Source organism: Trachemys scripta, chromosome 2, assembly GCF_013100865.1.
Source record: "Trachemys scripta elegans isolate TJP31775 chromosome 2, CAS_Tse_1.0, whole genome shotgun sequence".
NCBI lineage: Eukaryota > Metazoa > Chordata > Testudines > Emydidae > Trachemys > Trachemys scripta.
In genome coordinates this window covers 251,716,250-251,737,645 of record NC_048299.1, presented here as the reverse complement: position 1 = coordinate 251,737,645, position 21,396 = coordinate 251,716,250, and the positions used below count along the sequence as shown (strand labels likewise).

At 42.6% G+C, this 21,396-nt stretch overlaps 1 protein-coding gene across 2 annotated transcripts; it reads left to right on the top strand.

Annotated features, from left to right (window-relative positions):
* Positions 1–2,501: 2,501 nt before the first annotated feature.
* Positions 2,502–10,855, top strand: TMEM74 (transmembrane protein 74). 2 transcript variants are annotated; one of them, XM_034763492.1, is made up of 3 exons: positions 2,502–2,616; positions 3,695–4,478; positions 10,550–10,855. In XM_034763492.1, the coding sequence occupies exons 2-3, from the start codon at positions 3,751–3,753 to the stop codon at positions 10,725–10,727; spliced, it is 906 nt and encodes a 301-aa protein (XP_034619383.1). In that variant the 5' UTR covers positions 2,502–2,616; positions 3,695–3,750; the 3' UTR covers positions 10,728–10,855. The 2 variants fall into 2 exon arrangements, with proteins under 2 accessions (XP_034619383.1, XP_034619382.1); XM_034763491.1 differs by lacking the exon at positions 10,550–10,855 and having other exon boundaries at positions 3,695–6,067.
* Positions 10,856–21,396: the final 10,541 nt, after the last annotated feature.

Below are 21,396 nucleotides of genomic sequence, written 5' to 3'. Positions count from 1 at the left end.
CAATGCAAGCAGGATCAGGCTTCAAATTCCTCTGTCATCATCTACCCTGCTTTCCTTCACATCACAAGAAATTTGCTAGAAGTTACAGAGCTGGGCCATGGTGGGTTACTTCAACAATCATCAAGGTCACTGGTCTCATCTCATACAAGGTCCAACTGACAAGTTTGGCATCGCCACATCAACCAGCTGAGAAGATGCTCATCTCCGAGCAATGTTACTCCAGGGGAGCCTTCAGATATGCATCCTCTAGAGCAAACCATCGATTCTTCATTACCGCCTCCAGTCTCTGACACTCAGGGCTGGCTCCAGGGTTTTTTCCATCCCAAGTGGTGGGGGGAAAAAAAAAAAAAAGCCGCGATCGCGATCAGCGGTAGCTCCCCCGCCCCACTTTCTTCTTCGGCGGCAGGTCCTTCTGTCCGAGAGGGACCAAGGGACCCGCTGCCGAATTGCCACTGAAGAGCCGTACGTGCTGCCCCTTCCCCTTGGCTGCCCCAAGCACCTGCTTGCTGGGCTGGTGCCTGGAGCCGGCCCTGCTGACACTACAAGCTCATCGAAGCTGCTACTCAAAGGGGACAACACTCCTGTCTCTCCAGGGGTTCATGCTGAATCACAGTCACCAAAGACACCGGCCCTGCCAAGCATCCTAGAGATACCACAGTGCAGGTGAGAACACCCATGATGGCTGCACGAGTATTTTGCCTAATGCGTTATGTGTGCATAAGGGGTGCTGTAGTTTTATGTAGGGGAATCCACTCACCAGGGGCACTGCTGTTAGTAACCACAAGTTGTTGTCTAGAGAGGAAGGGAATCGCTCAGGGTTCAGTTCAGCTTCCTCCTTGCTTGGGGGCAATTCATCTGTGGTTTTCCTGTTAGTGACAAAAACAAAATGAGAGAATTCATTGTTACAGCTCACTGTGAGTGATTCACATGTGTTCCTCACTACGCAAATACAACAGTAGCACTACTTTATTTTTTATAATTCAGAATGATAACACAGAAGAGCCTCTAAACAGAAGATGACACAGCTGACTGCTCCCTCAAGCATAGAGGCAAAATTCATCAGCCTGGCTGCTGAAAGACTCAGATCATGGAGCTCCCTAGTCTGCAAGTTGGACCAGGAAACCCCTTACAAATCTAAGTTTTCAATTCACCACACAGCGGAGCATAGGTTGCTCTGATTTGCACCAGGCCTGGTCAGGCAAAAACCATTGCTGAGACTATGAGAGCTGCACAGGAGGCTTTAAATCACATACACATTTCATCCCTACTGAGCACAGTTTGGCCAGAATGGAGAATCCAGTCCTCTATGTTGTCAGTCTATTGCATTTGGATGCAGTAGTAGATTCCTACAGCCAGGCCTAGTTATCTCTTTAAAGCAGATTATTTTTTTATCCAGGCTATTATTGTGCTACCATCATAAGTCTCATTATATGTCCATTGGTCCCGTCTCTTACTCCATGTTGTCCTTTCTGTGTGACAAATGTTGCTTACTTCCCATCCTTGCTTGATTAATCTTTTAACCAGCAGTATTTGTGTGTGCAAATGTGTTGCTATGTATTCTGCTTTCCACCTCCACACCTCAGATCTTTCACAACAATAATTTATATTCTTTAAAAAAAATGCTGTTAACCCTTTACTAGCCACAGCCACCAAAATGGGAACCAGAAACAACATCAAGGGCTGGACTGCAGCTTTGCCATATAACCTGTGCATAGGGTGGCGGTGATGCACTGCATCAGAAGTGACTCAGAGAAGGAATTGTGCCTCAGAAAGGCCTGATTCCCTCCCTGTTTCCCCCCTTGCTCCAGGGAAGAATAATATATTATTTGTCCATACCAGCAAAACAGGTTGGTGCATGATGGGGCAGTCATGATGGGTGGGACTGCCCTTTACCCTGATACAGAGAGTGTGTAACCAAGAGGTAACCATGTCTGTCAGAGCATCACTAACTCTTGTGATTTTATCATGAGTCCTATGATGTTTGCTGTTTTTCTTAACGTCTCAGCTCTGGGAGTCCTTTCTAGCTCTCTTGGCTGTGGAGAAAAGCTTGAAACATGAACCCCAAGGGCTCAGAACCCAAAAGGAACCCAACATTTACTTTCTTATTTTTAATCTCATGATTTTAAATCTCGTAAGTTTTGGGAGCCTGACTCACGATTATTGAGTGCTTGGGTTTTTGTAATACTGCTACCCACAGGAATATTATTGAATGAGTGGGAGACCCCCCAGCCCACACTGAAAGCTAGAGGAACATTTTGGAGTGGAAAAGTGGAAAAAGTGACTCATTGCTGTTGTTACTTAAACAGGGAGGACTGAGTAAATGGCTAGTGTGTGGTTTAAATTGAACAGAACCCATTCCCCCACCCTCTCTCTTGCCTCACTGCAGGCAGACAGAATAGTCCCTTTGTATAAAGACTACATCTCCCAGAAGGCAGCTTGGGTGCCCCTCCCAGCCGGCACGCTCTCTCCTCTTCTCCCACCCCCTCTCCAACCTCCGGCAGAGGCAGCAGGACGGTGGAGCGTGGAGGGCTACAAGTGCTTCTCTATTAGACTTTCATAGAGCAGCCTAGGAAATGCAACAATCATCTGTCAAATGGATGCAAACATAAGAGAGAGGTATGTGCGCCGGGAATATGGGCATTCTGCAGGGAAGATAAGCTGCTGCCTGTGCAATGGGGCTGGGTTATCATGTCTGCACTTGGCAGTTAAAACCCTGAAGGACAGTACATCTAAAAAGATGCTTTTTAGCCCTTTATCAGTTGTGTCACCCAAATATACATGAGTCCAAGTACTATTTGTGATTATGTAGCTTGTGTTTTATAACTCAGCAGATTCCTGCTTGGACAGTGCAAAGCCCCGTGATTGAGCACTGTCCAGTAGAGATTTTTTTTTTTTAAACCTATATATATTTAGTCTGTAACAGACATTTCTTTAACAAACCGGGCATTTGGCTTCAAGTTTTTTTTTTCTTTTTGTAATTAATTAATTGTAGATGGAGAAGTAACATCCGTCTTTGAGTCATCAGTCTTTGAGGCATAATTTCATTCCAAATGCTCTTAATCAAACTGGAGATCTGCTATAGGAAAGCACTGCTTTCCCCCTGGGATTATCAGATTTCCACCAGAGAATATAGATTGTGGATTACTGAGCTACATGGGATTTGCCTGTATCTTTCTAATTACTCTGTGAATTTGAATGTAGGCTTCCTTTTTAAAAAAAAAGAAAACAGAAGAAGTTGTTTGCTTTTTATAAATAAAATGATAACTCTGTGCTCTTACATTTTTATAGGTGGTAACTATGATTATCCTTTTTATTTTAGATGGCTTATTGCCTTAATTGGATAGTGGTGTCAAAGGTTGATTAGAGTCCCTAATAGATTTTGGATCTGCAAGAGGATTGCAGTTTTAAATGCTTGATTAAAACAATCGCATTTGCTATTTTCCGCTTGAACAGTTGTGAAAGGAAGAATAATGTATGATGTTTGTTACTTTCCTATTGGTTTCTTAATGCATCATGAGACGTGTTTATTTTTCCCCTTGCAGACTGAAAAGAAATACATGTCAGAGGGAATTTGTTTAATCATTTAGCAACTGAAACAAGCCGTATCCCTAGCAAAATATTGGTTAGAGGATAGAAGATTGCTTTGAGGCAACAGCTCATGTACTATGATAACGCTTGATTGTATTATTGACAGAGTTTCCTGAAGCATGGCTTAGATTAGAAGCCGTGGCTTGCTAGAGAGGAGTTCTGATGGCTTGTATGGAGCTTCTGTACCTCACCAAGAAAGGTAGGCGATCAGATCTGTGCAACAATGTGGACTGGAGTTTTCAAGCCCCTCCCTATGAACAGCAGAGTGATGGGGACGCTATGGGGGCTAGAACAGCAGCTGCGGTGGCAGCTCTCTGCTGTGATAGGCACTGCAAGTCTACACAAAGGGCAGCCACAGCAGGTCCCACCCAGGCACCCCTTTCCTCCACTCCTACCCCCTCTTTCTCCTGGCAGCAGGCAGCAGCGTCAAGCAGCACCCAGCCCTGCTGCCAGCCAGCTCACTTGGATGGAGAAGAGGAAGCAGAAAAGAAGAGAGCCTGTTGCTGTGCCCAGGAACTGGAGACATCGTTTACTTATAGGGATGAAAATGTCAATCTGGAGCATCCGAGAAACGCCCCTTCTCCTGTGAAGAGTTGCTGCCAGATTCCCCCTGCCCAGCATAGCTCCTCTACAGAGATCGCACCCGATTGGGCTCATGATCCTACCTCCCTGATCTCTGAGGAAGATGATACTGGATCAGAAGCTGGTTCAGGGAAATCTGTAGACTATGGGTTCATTAGTGCCATCTTGTTCCTGGTTAGTGGGATTTTGCTCGTTATCATTTCCTATGTGGTGCCCAGAGATGTGACTGTGGATCCTAACACTGTAGCAGCCAGGGAGATGGAGCGACTGGAGAATGAGAGCGCTAGAATCGGGGCTCACTTGGATAGGTGTGTGATCGCTGGGCTGTGTCTCTTAACTCTGGGGGGTGTGGTGCTGTCCAGTTTATTAATGATGTCTATGTGGAAAGGGGAGCTGTACAGGAGGAATAGATTTGCATCCTCCCAGGAATCTGCAAAGCTGTATGGTTCTTTCAATTTTAGAATGAAATCCAGCACAAATGATAATACACTAGAGTTATCGTTAGTAGAAGAAGATGCATTTGCCATAGATAATTAGCATGGTCATGATTTTTAAGGCAGTATTTCTACAGGAAAATATGTTCTATTAAAGAAAACAAATTCAGCTAAAGATAGGTAGTAATGCAGTTTAATTACCTGGCAATAAATGTCTTTCCTTAAACTCTGTAACTGAATGTTTGCATTATAAGGGGAAACCTGCTAGGGATAATATAATCAATATCAATGACACTTTCTTATTTAAACCATTGAATAAAAATAAATTTGTGATAACCAGGTTCCCCAAATCTCCTTTATCCTGTTTTTAAAATATTTCCCCCTATTTAATTTCTTAGTAATTCAATACAAAACACTACCATCCTGTCATGTTTGAAAGCTGTTAATTATTACAGCCTACATGAGGATTATTAACAGTCTGCTTGGTAATATATTAAGGGAGAGACCAAATCTTGCATTTAATCCCAGCAATTAAAGGTGACAGTCTCTTATACTTTCTTTTTAAAACTGACCCCTTTTTTTCCTGACATGAAAGCCCAGAAAATACCAGTAGTTCACCATGTATTCATTGAAAACACAGATGTCTAATTTAGAATTCTCCACCTTCTAATTCACAAACATTCAATTTATCTCCAAGTAATTGTATAATCAGCGATGATTATTAAAAATGTGAAGTATGGGTGTGGCGCAGGGGAGTGAATAGCTCAGGGCATGGGTAATAGGAGAAAAAGGGCCTTTCACCTCTACGTCAGCAGTTCAATTTCACTCCAGATCGGCAGGGACTGAAAATAGTTAACTTGTGATGGCTCTTTGTGAAATAAGTCTAGTTCCAAATGGACAGATGTCGGGGTAGAAAAACTGCCATAAATTGACACCAATTGACCTCCTTGTTGGGAGTTTCAAAGAAGCCAAAGATTGAAAGAGGATGAAGATGGAAATCTCTCTTGCAACAGAGGTTTGAAGCAAGTTGCAGGGCTGTGCTTGTGCTGAGGCTCTCTGTGTTCTCTTGAAAAATAGATTTGAATCCACTGAGGCTGCCAACTCTGCACCTTTCACAACCAGTGAAAAAAGAAAAGGGGGCTGCATTCTACATGGGTCAGCGCAATAGCGTTCTGTGCTCCACCAATCAGCAATCTACTTGATTTTTTTTAAAATATAGACTTCTATAAATAATTGTCAGAAAATAAAGGTTAGATATCTAGCAATCAGACTGCCTGGCACTAACTTCATACAGTGTAGTAGCTGGTCAAAGAAAGGTGATGTTATCAGTGAAGTCCATGTAGCACAATGGCCAGCGATTAAATGCTGAGGGAATATACTTGGATGTCTAACATCTTCAATGGAATGCTAAAATAGATGTGTTTTTGTAACTTTTATTTTGAGAGGAAAAAATGAAAAATGTTGTTGGTCCGTAGTATGATTTCTTAATATACACTGGTTAGGTATGAGCTGATCCACTGGCCAAAGAGTCGCTAAGGGATCTATTTACACTGTCCCTGACATTTTGGCCATGGAGTTTTAATAGACATTCATAGCTTGACTGCCCCAGTATTGCCTGCCCCAAGCATTAAAAAATCATGAATCAGCCCTCTTCCTCCCCCCCCGCCCCCAAAAAATCATGAAATTGGTTTAAAAATTGAGGATTTTATTTTAAATATTTGAGGGATTTTATTTGCCTTCTAGGATTTGATCCTTTAGGGTGCTTTCAAATCACATTTTCAAGCTTCTCTCCGCAGACGTGAGGAACAGAAACTTACTTTCTTTTTTGAGTGAAAGTGGAGATTCTCATGAAAACACTTGACTCCAGGAGCTAGGGCTGGAAGAAAAACACCAAATAGCTTGAGACTCCTGACAAAATAACCAGAGAGCTGGCAACACTCTGAGTGCTATAGTTCTTGTCTTGGGCCTGATTCTCCATTGCCTTGCACTTTGTGATTTTTGCACTGGTGTAAATGACTGTAATAATACCTAGCTCTTATAGAGCTCTTCTTCCCTAGATCTTAGTGTGCTTTACAGAGGAGGGCAATATCATTATCCCTATTTTACAGATGGGGAAACTGAGGCACAGGGCGTTGACGTGATTTGCTCAAGGTCACCCAGAAAAGCAGAGACAGGGCTGGAAATTGAATGCTGGTCTCCTAAGTCCCATTCCAGCATGCTGTTCACTAAACCACTCAGTCTGTCCTCCACAGGTTCAGGGTAACAGAGAATCAGCTCCTCCTTGTCTGATTCTGGAGTCTAAGATTTTACATTGTCACCTCGGAGTCTGGCCAACAGGCTGTCAATTCTCAGTCTTGCATAACTAGTGAAGATTATGAATGCACCCCTTTGCTCTCACATGGAGAGTAACCCACACTGTCTTTGCAGAGCATGTTCAGAGTAAATATCTGCTTTGAAACACAAGGTGCTCTTATAAGCAGATTGACAACAGTTTGTGACTCAAAGCAGGAAAGGGGGATAATACACTTGAACTGTGCTCTGCTAATGGGCCTTCTCAGGCTCTGAATAAGTATGTCTGGGGATCAGCTTGTCTTCTATGGTCTTTCTTTTAATTCTGTCCCATGTGACTGGAGGGAGGTTTAATTCAATATGAAAGGTATGCAAATCTGTTCCTTTGCACCTCTATTTTGGTGGGCATTGGGAGGGCATAATGAGGGAAAACACTGAATAACCTATTGTCAGCTGGCCTATTATGCCTTTCCGTCTGGCTGATTACTTCATAAGACAAATGCCGGACTTGTGTTAGGCATTCACTCCTTTGTGGTTCAGATAGTCCTATGTGCTTGCTCTGGGATTCCCCTCATAAAAATGGGGCAGCATTTATGCAGCTAATAGATTTGGACAGCCTAAGGAATCTATTTGAATTTCCAAGGTGTCCACTGATGTAGCACCCAGAAGGATTAGAACACATTCCTATCTTCCGCTGTTTGCATATTGCATATCTGTAAGGAATGTCATGTTGTACTGGTGTTTTAATGTTGGCCCTGTAGAGAGGTGGCATTTCAAGTCTCAAGCCATGCAGACTGCCTTTCTAAGGTTTGTCTACACTGCACACTAAGCCCAGGCTCTGACTCAGGGTTGAGCCCAAGTCCTTCCACCCAAATCTGTCTGGCTTGGGTCAGCAAGTACTCAGGACACCAGTCCTAGGACCCTGGTAGGAGGTGGGTGAAAACCCACTGTGACTCGGGTCCAAGTCCTGTTATTTTGCAGTGTGAACACATGTCAAGCCTGAGTCAGAAGATCTGCGTAGTGCTGGCTGGATGCATTAGAATGGCTCTGAGACCCAGTCTAACAACTGTAAATCCAGATTTACAATGTAGCTTGGATTCTCAAATATGGGCTTGGAAACACTGAGTCAACAAGCTTATGTCCCACAGACCCAGACTTAGCATGCAGTGTAGACTTATCCCTCGTTCATTGCTTGGCACTTATCAGAGCAATTGTAACGAATGCACGAAGGGAGGAGTGTGTGTGTGTGTGTGTGTGTGTGTTTGAGGAGCTTGCATTCCTACAGCCATGTGGATGTGCCATCAATCCAGTTCTTATCAGGATTAATTTTCTAAAATCAAAAATAACTCTCCTTACATGGAGGTAGAAGCTGTTTTGGCCCATTGGAATCGGGCAGAATGGTAAACAGAGTCACTGAGAATTATAAGACATAGAAGGAGGATTCTTCCCCTGCCCACCTCTTTCTCCAATCTGCAATAACCCATACTAGTAGCAGATAACTACCCAAACGGTGCTGACTCACAGTGATAGTTGGAGGTGTGGCGTTCTGTCCGCCCCTGCCCTGCTGCTTAGGGATTGCCATGGGAGTAGTGTGGGCCCACAGGGCTCACTTACCCCTACATGTCCAGACCTGAGGACCAGTGAAGCCTCACAGGGATGATGGGTGGAGAATTACTACTCCCCCTTATGCTGCTGAGTGAGCTTCTGAGGACATGATGTGGCCCTTATTGAGAAGCCTGAGCAGGCAGAGCCTAACCAGATTTCTTCTACTGTTGTTTGTCCATAGATGTTGATAGGGTGAAGAAGCCTGTTTTGCCCACTGATGCTAGCCAATATAGCATGTCACACTGATGAGTCTGATGAGAGCCCTTAGACTGGAGAGGAGTCCAACTGGAAGTGCTGCACTCTGACTTTTCAATCTTACAGTTAAAAAGTCTAAAACAGAAGCTGTAAATTTTGAGCTTGGATGGATATTTTTAAATTTATTTGTTAACTATACATATGTGTAAACTTGGAGTGCATATTATAACGGCAGAAGGATCTGAAAAAGATCAGCAATTTTTGAGGCTGTAAAGATCACACATTTTTGTAAGAACCGTGGCAGGCCTTATTGCAGATTATTAGCACTAGAAAAGAAAACACTCCCTTTACTGTCAGCATATTATTAAGTGAGACGTTTTCTGACACTTTGTAAAAGCATTTCACAGATCATGAGTGAATTATTTTAAAATGAACCCACAGGTTTTCCATGAATGTTTTAGGCAAAGAGAAGCCAACAAAATGGTCTCGGTATGCGTCGCGCAATTGGGAGAAATCTGAAAATATAAATAATATAACCCATATGGTTTTTTTGCTTTGGTGTTACTGTATAAAGGGGAGGGGAGGCTTCCAGAGAAGGAAATGCAGGGGGAGGTAGGAAACAAAACTATCCAGACTTTCCCGTGACCCCATATTGAGTTATTTTGAGAGTAGATAGGCTGGAGGGGGTTGGTGATGATATAAATGAAGCCTGTCACTTCTAGATCTCTAGTTCTAGTACAGTACAGTATGGTAGTGACCCAACGGTTCCCAGTAGACAAATGCTCGCATCACAAAAATAGCCACCACAATTGGCACCCTTGCAGGCAGACTCAGCAGAGGGTCCAAGGATTGGCTGGGACAGGAGATTGAATTACCACCTCATTACAGACAGAAGGGATTTCTCCTGGTCTGATTTGAAGCACATTGATGAAGCAGCATGGGGGAAGCTTGCTCTCTTGTTGCCCATGCTGTACCTAATGTAGGGATTGACAGAAAACTTCATTCTTCAGGAATGTAAATCTGGCACTTTTCCTGAGGGCCAAATTGGTTAGGGCTGGATCTTGGGTGCAGGCCTGAGCAAAGGGTATTGGTAAACTTGGGAAGGATTGGACTCAGACAATACCCTCCTTGCTGCCTCCTCACTCTAAGGGTACGTCGACCCTGCAGTTAGAGGTGTGACTGCAGCATATGTAAACATACTTGAGCTAGCTTTAATTTAGCTATCTCTGATACCAACAGAAGTGAAGCCATGTCAGCACAGACTTCATTGTGGGCTTGACGCCTGAATACGTATCCAGGGTCCCGGGTGAGTTTGTATAGTATGTCCAGCAGTCACCACCCAGATGTAGTATGGACATGCCCTAAGAGGGTAATAATTTACTCCTGGCCTATACCAGCAAGAAATTATGATGCCTGCTCTCCTGCTTCACCACGTGACACCTCAGCTGCGCTGGCCAGCTGCGGAGTGGAGCCAAGACTCTGCCTAGTCCAAGTTACTCCCCACCTACCTGCTTACTCCTGCATGCCCAGATCCAAGTAGCCTGTTTAAGGCATTAAGGAATTCTTTCTTTCCCTTAGTTCCCTGCGTGGGTGTGTGTGGTCCAGACCACGATCTAACCCTGAAAGTCTAAAAGGTGATTAACACAGAACTCATTAAAACATTAAATGGCCATTAAAAAAGTCTCTTGATGGTTTTTTTAGCCCATCAGTTACAGACTTGTAACTAATACTAAACATTTGGAAACTGAATAACCCCTCTTCCCTCCACCCCTTAGACTATCACCAAAGAAAGGACTAACACAAAATGATCCTTAGTTCCATTGTAAGTTTTGGTAACCCTATCTGTTTTTCCACAGACAACCAGCTTTACTGTCTCACTGCCATCCTCTACAGACAGAAGAATTAATTTTAAAATCTCTCCTAGGAATCTCTGTTGGGTTGTTGCTGTTTTTAATATGTTTACCGTTTTTAATCTTGATAATCCTTTTAAAAAAACTGTCTGTAATAACCAGTGTTTACCAAACAGGAAAGTAACTGATTTAATTTTGTAAATCTGCATTTTGAACTGCTAAAGACAATGTTACAGTTATTGTGAGCTTTTCAGTAGTGCATCTGATGCCTTATTATAATAGTAATAGTGTTCTGCACAGCTGTAAAATAAAAAAAATTGTAACATTAATTTTTTGTCTTTGCTGTGGTTTCTTCCCTTTGCTGAAACTGCATATAATAGTGTTGTTTTCTCTCCATGCTGCCAAACACATCTGGTTAAAAGGATTATTTTCAGTAACATTCTTCCTTCACACCTCTATTTAATGCATGATCCCCATACTACTCAAGTCAATGGGAGTTATGTCCATGATTTCACTGGAAGCAAAAGACACTTAAGCCCAGCACAAACAGAAGCACACTGACATGTAACATGGGTCATGTCTTGTAACATTGCTTCCAATAATTTGTATGGCTTGCCCAGGCATGATTGTAGGGCCCTAACCTGCAGATTTTACTCTACCAAAAAAACAAATAGGAGTGCCACTTCTTGATTTAGATTCAAATTGGAGCAGGGACTGTCTTTGTTACTTGTTTGTATTGTTTCCCCTTTTTCATCCAAGTGGTTAGTCAAAGTTTGGAACCCTGAGGATATTCCAGTTGGGAGTAGAAATTGGTGATAAATAATTCTTTGGTGTAGTTTAATTTACTTACAAAGAATGCAAAGTCCTGTTTCTCTGAATGAAGAAGGAATCAAATAGCAGCAAACAGCTTCTTTTGCTCACAGCCCCAAGAACACTCTTATCAGCCTGCACTCTTGACCCAAAAACCTTTCCCCAGGTTTCTTCTAGACACTGTGCTTTCAGCTGCTCCTTCGAGCTATGATTCTCCCAGTTTTTGTATGTTCTGCACCTCCATCCCCCCCCACCCCCACCTACTCAAAACAATACTCAGCAAAAGCTCCAGTATTGGGTGGGTTCGGGTTTTGTTTATCCTTTGTTTATCGGGTAGGTATTTATCCTTACAGTTACATTAGTTGAAGGCTGAGTTCACACCTATCAATCTCATAAAATGATGGGGCCGTGGTCCTTGACTGGGGTTCCTGGCTACTACTGCAATAGACACCATAACATTAATCCCTGGTGTAACTCTGACCTCAGGAGAATGGCACTAGGGTTACATTTGCCCCATTTTGTACATCCCATGGCAATTAAGCGTTAAGGAAGTCGGTGTATTTATAGATGACAATCCATCAGCTTGAAGACCTAGAAAGCTTTTTAGCGAGAAACAAATACTAAGTTCACTTCTACTGCTCTTAAAGGGCTGTTCATCTAACTCTGGTCTCCTTTTTATATTTGAAGGACTTCTCATAATGCATGCTATTAAATGGAACTCTTTATTTTCTGGGCATAAGTGCTCCAAGGTCGGAAACACTGCAGACTGCAGTGACGTGAGCCATCTCTTATTCCTGTCTGAAACAGTGGATGTTATTAATTTGCATCCTTTTAATAAAAAAAAGGCAAGACAGAAGTCTTGTCTTTGAAAAGAATCTGGTTAATTTTTTTTTTTTTTAACAAATATATAAATGTGATACTTGTTTTCTGGACACAGTCAAATAATGCACATTTTTATTAGATTTTCAATGTGACGATTGGAAAAATACAACTAAAATTTTTAATACCGTGAATCTGCAAAGGTGCATATAATTTTCTGCTCACTTCTGGGAAGATTCTTCCACCTTTAAAGATGCTACTCAGCACGAGTATTCTGAGCAGTTCCACTGAACTGAAATTGGCTGGGCTACACATTTGATAAATTGCTCCCCAAACTGAGTAAGGGAATTGCAATCTGACCCAAAGTAGTTTCCAGAGTCTATGGTCCAGTTTCTGCCACCGTTACAATGAGTAGTACTTTACTCTGTGAGTACTTCCATTGGAATGTAGGGGACTACTCAGGAAGCGGCATAAATATCAGGGTAGCATAAATAGTTACTCCTAGCTCTTATAGAGCACTTTTCACCAGTAGATCTCAAAATACTTTACAAAGGAAGCAAATATCATTATTCCTATTATATAGATGGGGAAAATGAGGCACAGAAAGGTGAAGTGATTTGCCAATGGTCACCAAGTAGGCCAGTGACTGAGTCAGGAATAGAATCCAGGCCTCCCAGTACTACTCCGGTAGTCTATGAAAAAGGGTATCATAAGATGCCCCTAAAACACCTGAATTGAAGAAGAACTGCAAATATTTGCAATTTTTATTAAAGTCTTCAGTTTTCAGAGCACGTGCAGCAGCAAACGCTTCCTAGCAAAATCAGCCCAAATCATTAGAGCCCTGCGTGGATACAAAATTTGTATCCGCATCCGATCCACGATCTGCAAACATGGTCTGCAGATTTGCAGGACTCTACAAATCATGTCTAGCTAAAGCTTGCAGTGAACTTGTGATTAAGTTTTTCGTTTGTATTATGATAAACTTTTTTAATATTTCAAAAAATCAATCCGCTTCCATTCCAATAGTAAAACCTGCATTTTTACCTGAGCACATAAAACTTCTCTGTACTAAGTCTCTGCTTTGATGGATTTGTACACAAGGAAACTCAGCTATTGTTGAATAAAACATTTCCAGAAGCAAAATTGATTAAGTCCCTTTTGTAGAGAGAAAAATCAATTCTTCCCATTAAAGGTATCTAAAATATGTTGTTCAGCTAGAAATGTAAATAAAGTCTCTTATGAGTCCCGTACTGCAGTCTATCCATGAACAACACAAGACTGAGCTGGTTTTTTTATAGTGAAAAAATATGGGTTCAGTTCAAATCAAACATAAAGCAACATCTGCCAAACTAATCAAAGCAACTGCATTGGAATATTAATAATGCCAAGTAGCTTTTCTGGTGTTTGGGTATTGCCTTCTTCAAGGATTAGCTGTGCACTCAGGAAGAATTGGTAAGGTTGGTGTTGTGTCCTGACTGATTAGGAGCTTCTGGAATGAATCGCGCAGATGCTGTATGTAGTTTTAAAGTAAGATTCTACAGATCACTGGTTTAAGTCTGTGGGAACACAGCATGCAGCATAAATGTCTAAATGATAACGGGAACATCCCCATGCTACAGCAAGAACTTCTCTTTCTGTTAGAGAGTACTATTGTTCAAAGAGTGAAAGAGCCATGCTGGCATAAGCAATGGTGTAAATTTGACTACATTGGTCAACCTGGAGGACTGCTCCTAATCCAACAGATCTGGCATCTACTAAAAGTTCAGTTCTTTTTGTGGAATAAAAATAGGACATGACTATATCACACGTAAGGGATTTCATTAATTTCTCAAATGCATTTTGATGTTCATCTGATCAAACCCATATTTGATCTTTCCTGGTTAAATCTCTCAGAAGCTGCGCAATAGTTGCGAAGCTTGGAATGAATCTGCCACAGTAATTTGCAAGCCCTAGCAGGCTGTGAACTTCAGTGGGGTTTCTGGCACTGTGGCATGAGGAATGTCCTTCGCTTTCTTGGGATCCACTGAGATGCCATCTTTGGAGATTGTATATCCAAAAATTCAAATGTGGGTTTATTGTACTCACATTTATCTGGGTTTAACATGAAATTCTGCTCCTGCAGTCATTCAAAAACAGCTGCTAGTTGAGTGTCGTGCTCTTCAGATGCAGTGCCAAATACTAATGTCATCACTCATGTTAAGAACTCCAGAGATTCCAGCTAGTACCTCACATATGGTGTTTTGAAATATTTCTGCAGCTGCAGAAATGCCAAAACTGAGTCAATTATAGCGGTGTAGACCCACGTGTGTCATGAAGGTTGTTATGTACCTTGACTCAGGGTGGAGCTCAAGTTGCTCCCTTCAGATCTCCAATAGTGTCACCTACAGTGTGGGTGATGTGTCACTCATGCTTGATAGCTCAATTGAGTAAACACATGTCCACACAAATTCAGATTTTGCCTGGTTGCTTTGGTTTCTGGGCCACTACTGTAGGGAAGACTTCTGCTGTGGGGCCTTCCACTTGCTCACGGATGTCAAGATCTTCCAGGTGTGCTAATTCTTCTTCCATTAGCTTTCTGACATGGAAAATAATACATCTGTATGGTAGAGATGCAAGCTGAACCATGTCATCAAAGTGTAATTTTCATTTGCTTTCCCTTCAAATTTCCTATTCGTTTGAGCATATCCTTATAAGACTGGAGGAGTTAATTTAGCCTGTTAGGCTGCACCATTTGGATCATCTGAATCGGTCCTCGTGCACTTGCTGTGGCATAACTAATCAGTGTATCTCTGACATTAGTCACCAGGTACACTGAACTGGTAACAGACTTATCTTAAATCAAAATAAGCTGAGAATACACCACCAATTATCAGTGCATCTGGATTTCCATAGGCACATACTTTTACTGCTGTCAGTTGTAAAAATGGTTTCTGTGATATGGCTTTAGACACACTTTGTCCATCATATTCACGGATGCACGAGGATCAGTTAAAACTTCAGTCTTGTATCCTTATCTGATGATGTGGCGTCATGGCTGAACAATCATAGAACTGGAAGGGACCTCGAGAGGTCATCTAGTCCAGTCCCCTGCACTCATGGCAGGACTAATTATCTAGACCATTCCTGACAGGTGTTTGTCTAACCTGCTCTTAAAAGTTTCCAATGATGGAGATTTCACAACCTCCCTAGGCAATTTATTCCAGGGTTTAACCACCCTGACAGTTTTTCCTAATGTCCAACCTAAACCTCCCTTGCTGCAATTTAAGCCCATTGCTTCTTGTCCTTACCTCAGAGGTTAAGAAAAACAATTTTTCTTCCTCATCCTTGTAACAGCCTTTTACATACTTGAAAACTGTTATCGTGTCCCCTCTCAGGCTGGGTCTACACTACCCGCCTGAATCGGCGGGTAGAAATCTACCTCTGGGGGATCGATTTATCGCGTCCCTATGGGACGCGACAATGGATCCCCGAATCGACGCTCTTACTCTACCAGCGGAGGTGGGAGTAAGTGCCGTCGACGGGAAGCCGCAGAGGTCGATTTTGCCGCTGTCCTCACAGCGGGGTAAGTCGGCTGCGATACGTCGAATTCAGCTACGCTATTCGCGTAGCTGAATTTGCGTATCTTAAATCGTCCCCCCCCCCCCCCCGTAGTGTAGATGTAGCCTCGGTCTTCTCTTTTCCAGACTAAACAAACCCAATTTTTTCAATCTTCCCTCATAAGTCATGTTTTCTAGACCTTTAATCATTTTTGTTGCTCTTCTGTGGACTCTCTCCAATTTGTCCACATTCTTCCTGAAATGTGGCACCCAAATGAGGCCTAATCAGAGCAGAGTAGAATGGAAGAATTACTTCTTGTGTCTTGCTTACAACACTCCTGCTAATACATCCCAGAATGATGTTTGCTTTTTTTACAACTGCATTACACTGTTGACTCATATTTAGCTTGTGGTCCACTATGTCCTCCAGATCCCTTTCCACAGTACTCCTTCCTAGGCAGTCATTTCCCATTTGGTATGTGTGCAACTGATTGTTCCTTCCTAAATGGAGTACTGCATTTGTTCTTATTGAATTTCATCCTATTTACTTCAGACCATTTCTCCAATTTGTCCTGATCATCTTGAATTTTAATCCTATTCTCCAAAGCACTTGCAACCCCTCCCAGCTTCATATCATCTGCAAACTTTTAGTGTTCTCTCTATGCCATTATCTAAATCATTGATGAAGATATTGAAAAAACTGGACCCATAACTGATCCCTGTGGGACCCCACTTGATAGACCTTTCCAGCATGACTGTGAACCACTGATAACCATTCTCTGGGAATGGTTTTCCAACCAGTTTTGCACCCATTTTATAGTAGCTCCATCTAGTTTGCATTTCCCTAGTTTATGTATGAGAAGATCATGCAAGACAGTATCAAAAGCTTTACTAAAGTCAAGATATACCACATCTACTGCTTGCCCACCCTATTCACAAGGCTTGTTAGCCTGTCAAAGAAAGCTATCAGGTTGATTTGACATTTGTTTTTGACAAATCCATTCTGACTGTTACTTATCACCTTATTATCTTCTAGATGTTTGCAAACTGATTGCTTAATCATTGCTCCATTATCTTTCTGGGTGCAGAAGTTAAGCTGACTGGTCTGTAATTCCCTGGGTTGTCCTTATTTCCCTTTTAATAGATTGGCACTATATTTGCCCTTTTCCAGTCTCCTGAAATCTCTCCCATCTTCCATGACTTCTCAAAGATATTCACTAATGGCTCAGATATCTCACCAGTCAGCTCTTTGAGAATTCTAGGATGCATTTCATCAGTCCCTGGTGACTTGAAGACATCTAATTTGTCCAAGTAATTTTTAACTTGTTCTTTCTCTATTTTAGCCTCTTTTGATCCTACCTCATTTTCACTGGCATTCACTACGTTAGATGTCCAATCACCACCAAACTTCTTGGTGAAAACCAAAACAAAGTCGTCATTATGCACTCTGCCATTTCCACATTTTCTGTTATTATTTTTCTCCCCTCATTAACAGGCCTACCCTGTCCTTGGTCTTCCTCTTGCTTCTAATGTATTTGTAGAATGTTTTCTTGTTACCCTTTATGTCTCTAGCTAGTTTGATCTCATTTTGTTCCTTGGCCTTTCTAATTTTGTCCCTACATACTTTTGTTATTTGTTTATATTCATCCTTTGTAATTTAACTAGTTTCCACTTTTTGTAGGACTCTTTTTTGATTTTTAGATCATTGCAGATCTCCTGGTTAAGCCAGGGTGATCTCTTGCCATACTTCCTATCTTTCCTACGCAGATGGATAGTTTCTTCTTGTGCCCTAAATAATGTCTCTTCTATTATTTTTCCCCTTAGATTTGCTTCCGATGGGAGCTTACGTACCAGCTCCCTGAGTTTGCTAAAGTCTGCCTTATTGAAATCCATTGTCTTTATTTTGCTGTTCTCCCTCCTACCATTCCTTAGAATCATGAACTCTATCATTTCATGATCACTTTCACCCAATGTGCTCGGAAGACTTTGTTTTTTGGGGAATACTGTGAAGACATAAAAGCCAGCATCTTCTGAGGTGTCAGCTTCAAGCACATTCACTCAATCTTGATGTCTTTGTTGGATATTTAGCTTGACCTTTGGGGGAATACTATATCTACAGACTTTTGCTTAGCAGTTTTGTTTTCCACTGCTATGACAGGAACCTCTTTTGCTGGGCAATCACCTTGGTGTGGATATAGAGCTTCCACGTTTGTAGCATTTTACATTTGTCATCTTTGTGGCTGGAACCTGAATTTTCCATGGTTGGTTACTGTCCTGAGACTGCCACACACAATTCCTGATTGAGTTCTTAGTGTGGAGTGCATGTGCTGACTCTGTACTTGTTGTCAGGTTTCTTTGCTCTATATGTTGAGCATGTATTTAGGATATCTCATTCGCTTGAGCAGTGTCCAGTATTCTGACAAGTGTCATTTAGAGTCTCGAATAGGCATTTAGGGTCCTTGCTATAACTAGTGTTGACAATGTTTTAAAATTATGGTGCACCTTGCTTCCTGTAAAGTGTAGGAGCAGAGCATGTTTAGTGGTAGAGTAATCATCCTTCACAGGAAAAAATAGATTTTTTTAACCTTTCAAGCCAGTATTCCCATCTAGCTTTGAGAATGGAATGAGATTCATCGTCAGGAAATTCAGGGACATTTGGGACTTTTTTTTTTTTTTTAAGTTAAGACTGTCGTCTAGCAAAGCATACTATGTGGCTGTGGGAGATGAGGTAGACTCTGGATAGATTTGTTGTCACAGCACCTTGGTGGGCAGTGTTCTGTGTATGCTGTTGTGTGTTTTTGGTTTTTTTTGCTTTTTTGTTTGTTTTTAACTTAAGACAGACATGTTCGGGCTATCTGATACAAACCGGAGGATATGCCACACTCAGAATGGCTGCCACAACGTTTTCTTGTCCGATACAGCAGAATATACCATATTCAGAATGGCTGCCACCGCACTTCTTCACTGCAAACTGCTGATTACAGCATGGCAGGGAGACTATTGTTTCTATGGGCAATGTTTTACAATCTAAAAATTCAACAGCTAGAAAGAGCTAATGCCTTTTTTTCCTTTTGGGGTTGTCTCTTTATTTGTTTTGAATTCTGGTTCTTGTTGATCCTTGTCACCAGTGTCGTGTTCTAACTGATTAGGAGCTTCTGGAATGAATCACACAGATGCTGTATATAGTTTTTGAAAAGATTCCACAGACCACTGGTTTAACCCTGTAGTTCACCGAACACAGCATGCAACTTTTCTCTTTGTAGCTCACCGCACGCCCCAGCCAAAACCAAAACTTGGGATGGACCAACGTGACCCAGCTGTTATGCTCGGTACCCTAAAAGACCTGTATGGATCACTGAATGGATTCTCCACAAACACTACAGTTGGTAAGGAAGTACCCAAGCTGTCAAAAAAAAAAAAAAAAAAAAAGGGGAGGGGAGGGGGAATAGCAGAGTGGTAGAAAGAAATTGAAGCTCTTCATATTCTGTTTATTGTCTTTTGATCTCTTGTACTATAGAGCAATCTCAGAATACCTTCATCAGGAATTAGTAAAGGGAAGACTAAGACTTTGGGCCTCTCCTTCAATAAGGTGCATCCGGTAGTTCCCCCATCCCAGGGGTAACCCAGAGAAACAACTGAGAGACACCAATTTTTTCCCTTGTTCTCTCCTTCCCCCCCCCCCCCCCTCCTTCCCCAGCACCTGCTTGCTCCAGGGGACAAATATTCTACATCAAGACAGCCCTTTAGATTTTTAATCCTGCACGAGTTTAGCAGTACTGGCCAGCCTGGTGAGGGGGGAAAGATCAAGACACCGCCCAATCCCTGTTACATCTTCTCACTCCTGCCCCAGCTACACTCTACACAGCGCTAGCGCTCTCTCTCTCTCTCTCTCTCACACACACACACACACACACACACACACACACACACACACACAAACAATCCATGACTATTTAAAGTGGTGTTTGCCCCCTTACTCCCCTGTGTATTGTTGTAAAGGTGAGTCAGTCTCCACTTTCAGCTCATTCAAGGACTGCCTCTTTCTTTCCTTTACACCAAAGATGGCTGGCAATGGATTTACACAGGGGAAGTGCCCCTGCGCAGGGGGACTGAGACATCTCTGTCATCTACATGAATGAAGATCTGGCCTTGAGTTTTTAGCAGCATGTTAGTTAATGTAATTTCACAGCACAGACAGGGCCACAGTGTTGCTTTTTGTACCATTATGTTAATTTCTGATTAACCTCCATGCCCAAGCCATGCCAAATGGTGCAACAAGATATAGTCCACACTGAATTGCAGATGCAGTCTCTCTAATCCATGCAATGTACAAGATTCCCAAAAATAAATAAAGCCAAATCATATGGCACTGTGGTGGTTGTCCTTTTTAAATACAACATTAGTGTATGTTGAGAAAATGTCACGTTAGCATGCCTAGTATATCAAAAGAGAAAACAGTGCTTTGGAGATTTGAAACAAGTTTTCACTTAAACTTCAAGTTCCCGGCAGCACAGGATATTGAAGACAGTCTCAGTAACAAAGGGGATTAGAGACAAAATCAATATTTGACTATGCTGAAATGCTTCTCATTCTGTCTGCTGTTTAAGTGGCTTGTACAAACCTTCCAAACCATATTGCCAACAGACTGAGGAATTATATTTGTAAAACGTTGGAGGATAATTAATAGAGAGTTTAACCCCAAGAGCTGTGCAACCTGCCAAATCAACTTCATTCATCATATGGCCCTGTCTTATGGACTCATTCTGCAGCCCTTACATTGAGTTGCGCTCTCTCATGTGAGTAGTCCCAATGGATACAATGGGAGTAAGAGTTGCAGAATTAGGTCCTTGCTGAGCCATTGCGAGAGTGGAGAGAGAGCAGTAATTGCGTCCAGCCCTTGAGCAATGATGGAAGGATAAAAGGAACCATTTCTTTTACACCCTCGCACAGAGACCAGGCAGTTCCAGTCCTGGGGCTCAGGGAAGCACAAGGACAGTACAGGACTAGTGCCATGAGCTACCCAAAAGGGCCAGGGATGGGTGGTGAGGAGTGATTGCTGGATATCTACATTTGGGAATGTATACTGTACATTCTTAAGGAGTACAGCAGCAGAGGCACTGATTCCCAGCATGCTGGGGAGCTCTCTGAGGAACACTGCATCCCAGAGCTGAGCTCCTGTTGTACATGCTGTTGTACACCGAGGTGACATGTGAGGAGAGCACTTGGGGGTCTCCTGCCCCCCGTCCTCGAGCTCTGTGATGCCCCCACCCCCGCCTCTTCCCCTCCCTGCGTTCCACCGGAAGTTTTTTTTCTTATTTATTATGCTCCATGCAGGGTCCAGGGTGGCTGAGGAGGCTGTATCTGCTATTCAGCTTCCTGGGTCCCTTGGACTCCCCATAGTGATTACTAATGAACCCGGGAAGCTGAGTAGCAAATACAACCTCCTCAGCTGCCCCAGAACCTGCATAGAGCATATAAAAGCTGAAGTTCAGTGTTCTCCCCAGCTGCTGCAGCTCAAGTCTCCAGCACTTCATCTCCAACCCCCTCTCCAGAGGTCCCCGCTGCCAGCTTGCCATTGCTGGGTTCTCCTCTCCTCCCCACTCAATCCCCTCCCTGCTGGGCACCCCCTCCTCGCCCTGTCACGTCAGTCCCCCTCTCCCCACTCAGCCCCCACCCCCGGCTCACTGC

What these genes read in the sequence shown, in the direction of transcription:
- TMEM74 (XM_034763491.1), top strand. Translation starts at nt 3,751, where the DNA reads ATGGCTTGTATGGAGCTTCTGTACCTCACCAAGAAAGGTAGGCGATCA.